This window comes from Pelobates fuscus, chromosome 3 (genome assembly GCF_036172605.1).
Source record: "Pelobates fuscus isolate aPelFus1 chromosome 3, aPelFus1.pri, whole genome shotgun sequence".
Classification (NCBI taxonomy): domain Eukaryota; kingdom Metazoa; phylum Chordata; class Amphibia; order Anura; family Pelobatidae; genus Pelobates; species Pelobates fuscus.
In genome coordinates, this window is record NC_086319.1 from 167646931 (window position 1) to 167649801 (window position 2871).

The 2871-nt window shown below is 40.1% G+C and overlaps 1 protein-coding gene across 1 annotated transcript; it reads left to right on the plus strand.

Annotated features, from left to right (window-relative positions):
• Window positions 1–265: 265 nt before the first annotated feature.
• Window positions 266–2163, plus strand: LOC134600938 (4-aminobutyrate aminotransferase, mitochondrial-like). The gene has a single exon (XM_063445325.1). The coding sequence runs from the start codon at window positions 390–392 to the stop codon at window positions 1893–1895; it is 1506 nt and encodes a 501-aa protein (XP_063301395.1). The 5' UTR covers window positions 266–389; the 3' UTR covers window positions 1896–2163.
• The last annotated feature ends 708 nt before the right edge of the window (window positions 2164–2871 follow it).

The following is a 2871-nucleotide window of genomic DNA, read 5'->3' on the forward strand; positions in this document are numbered from 1 at the left end:
TGAGAGCATGATTGAATCATACAGACTTTATACCCCTTTTAATCCCGAAGCCCCTGGCCCGGCATTCGTCAGCCAGGCCCAGAGTGACATTAAAAGGAATAGGGAAACTGAAACGAAGCGTGTGAAGGAATGCAGGATGAAAAAGAAAGTAGATATGCTAGCAGTATCTATTACAGGCGTGGGTAGACAAGGAGGAGGGATAGAAAGAGGAGGTGAGGGATGGACTTCGAGCTGTAACATTGCACTCTGTGCTTCCTTATTTCAGAAAGTGTTCATTACGAGGGTGGTGGCTGCAGTGCAACAACGAGCAGATTTGTGTTTTTTTAAAACAGATTGCAGCGAGTATTTGACCAGACGTTAAAGCCAGAAATTTTTCTCAACAGAAGAGAATGGCTTCTCTGTTTCTGTCTCGACAAATGACTTTTGGTATACAGCAAAAAACAAGATTATTGGTGTCCTGTTGTAGGTATATTGGTCAAACCACGGAAAAAAAAAACCAATTTGACTTTGAATATGACAGTCCACTTATGAAGACACAAGTTCCAGGCCCTAAATCAAAAGAATTAATAAGGCAACTGAACACCATTCAGAATGCTGATGCTGTGAACTTTTTTTGCAACTATGAAGAAAGCCGTGGAAACTATCTTGTTGATGTTGATGGCAATCGAATGTTGGACCTTTACTCTCAAATATCATCTATTCCAATTGGTTATAATCATCCAGCACTTGTAAAGGTTATGCAGCAACCACACAATTTGAGCTCTTTCATCAATAGACCGGCCCTTGGAATCTTGCCACCTGAGAACTTTAAAGAGAAATTGGAGGAAACCTTATTATCTATCGGTCCTAAAGGCTTAAATCAAGTTATAACAATGTCCTGTGGCTCTTGCTCCAATGAAAATGCATTTAAGCTAATATTTATGTGGTACCGGAGCATAGAGCGAGGCCATAACAGTGTCACAAAAGAGGAATTGGATTCATCCATGATTAACAAGTTTCCAGGTTGTCCAGATTACAGCATTTTGTCTTTCATGGGTGGATTTCATGGAAGAACTATGGGATGCCTGGCAACCACTCACTCTAAACCAATCCACAAACTGGACATACCTTCTTTTGACTGGCCTATTGCCCCATTCCCAAAGTTGAAATACCCTTTGGAGCAGTTTGTGAAAGAGAACCTGGATGAAGAGAATCGTTGCCTGGAAGAGGTGGAAGATCTAATTGTCAAATACAGAAAAAAGAAAAAGACCGTTGCTGGAATTATTGTTGAACCCATCCAATCAGAGGGGGGAGATAATCATGCTTCTGATGATTTTTTCAGAAAATTAAGAGGCATTGCTAAAAAGCATGGCTGTGCATTTTTGGTAGATGAAGTGCAGACTGGGGGAGGAGCTACTGGGAAATTTTGGGCTCATGAACACTGGAAGATGGAGGACCCAGCTGATGTGGTCACATTCAGTAAGAAAATGTTGACTGGAGGTTTTTTTCACAAGGATGAGCTTAGACCTGATGCTCCATATCGAATTTTTAATACATGGCTTGGAGATCCATCCAAAACCATCCTATTGGCTGAAGTGTTAAATGTCATCAAGCGAGATGATCTTCTGAACAATGCAGTGCTTGCTGGGAAGGTTCTCTTGGATGGTTTGCTGGAGCTTCAGATTCATTACTCACATATTGTAAGTAGAGTGAGAGGTAGAGGTACATTCTGTTCATTTGATACTCCAGATGACGCAACACGAACAAAGTTGATATTTCAAGCAAGAAACAAAGGTGTTGTGCTAGGAGGATCTGGCGATAAGTCTATCCGCTTCAGACCAACTTTGATTTTCAAAGAGCATCATGCACACTTATTTTTGAATATTTTTAATGACATCCTTGCGAATTTCAAGTAGAAGATAATTGTTTTAGCTGCTTTAGTCCAATTAATTAAGGGACTACTAATTTATAGGTCTAACATTATGGGTGAAACAGAAGACATAAAAGAGCAGCTTCAATGTGCCATACTATATATTTTCATAAGAAAACTAAATATTAAAGCTATTTGTGTTGAGGAATATTGTAAAGCATACATTTAAGAATCATTCAATACAAAATAGATTTGTCCAATTATCAAAAAAATAAGCAAGATTAACAGAAATGTTCATTGCCTGCCTTTCCATTGTTGGCATTCCAGTTTAACATGATTTAGTTCAAGATTATCAAACTTGTGAAAAGTGTTATTGCATTTAATATGTTGGATAAAATATTAAACTGAAAGAGGAGGTGAGAATAGGACAGGCTACCAGGCCAGGACAGGACTGGCCAGGATAGGACTGATAGGCTACCATTAGGCAGAAATCAATGTGCATATTGCAGAGAGGAAGGACATTGGAAAAGTGACTGCCCACAGAGGGGATATAAAGCAAGTTTTAGATAAGAGGAGAACAGGGGACAAGGTGGCTATAGAGGTGGCTATAGAGGACGAGGAAGTCTTGCAGGGAACGACAGTAGGAACAGAGGTTATGTCCCCTACTCAGAGACCAAGTAATAAGGACGATAGGGACTTTGTGGGTCTGGCTGATACAGTCATGGAGGACTATTGATACAGACCGGGCTCCATCCCCCTTGGGATGCACTTTTTCCAGTGCCATGATATCCTTTTTTACAACAGGTGCCCCAAATTGCACAGCATATTCAAGGTCTGGTCCTACCAGCGATTTATAAAGAGGCAAAATTGTATTTTCATCCCGATAAATTATGCCCCTATTTATACATGACAAAACCTTACTCGCCTTAGCAACTGCATATTGACATTGCATATTGCTTCCTAATTTGTTGTCTATAACAGGTCCCAAATCCTTCTCATGTGTGGTTATCCCGAATTCACTA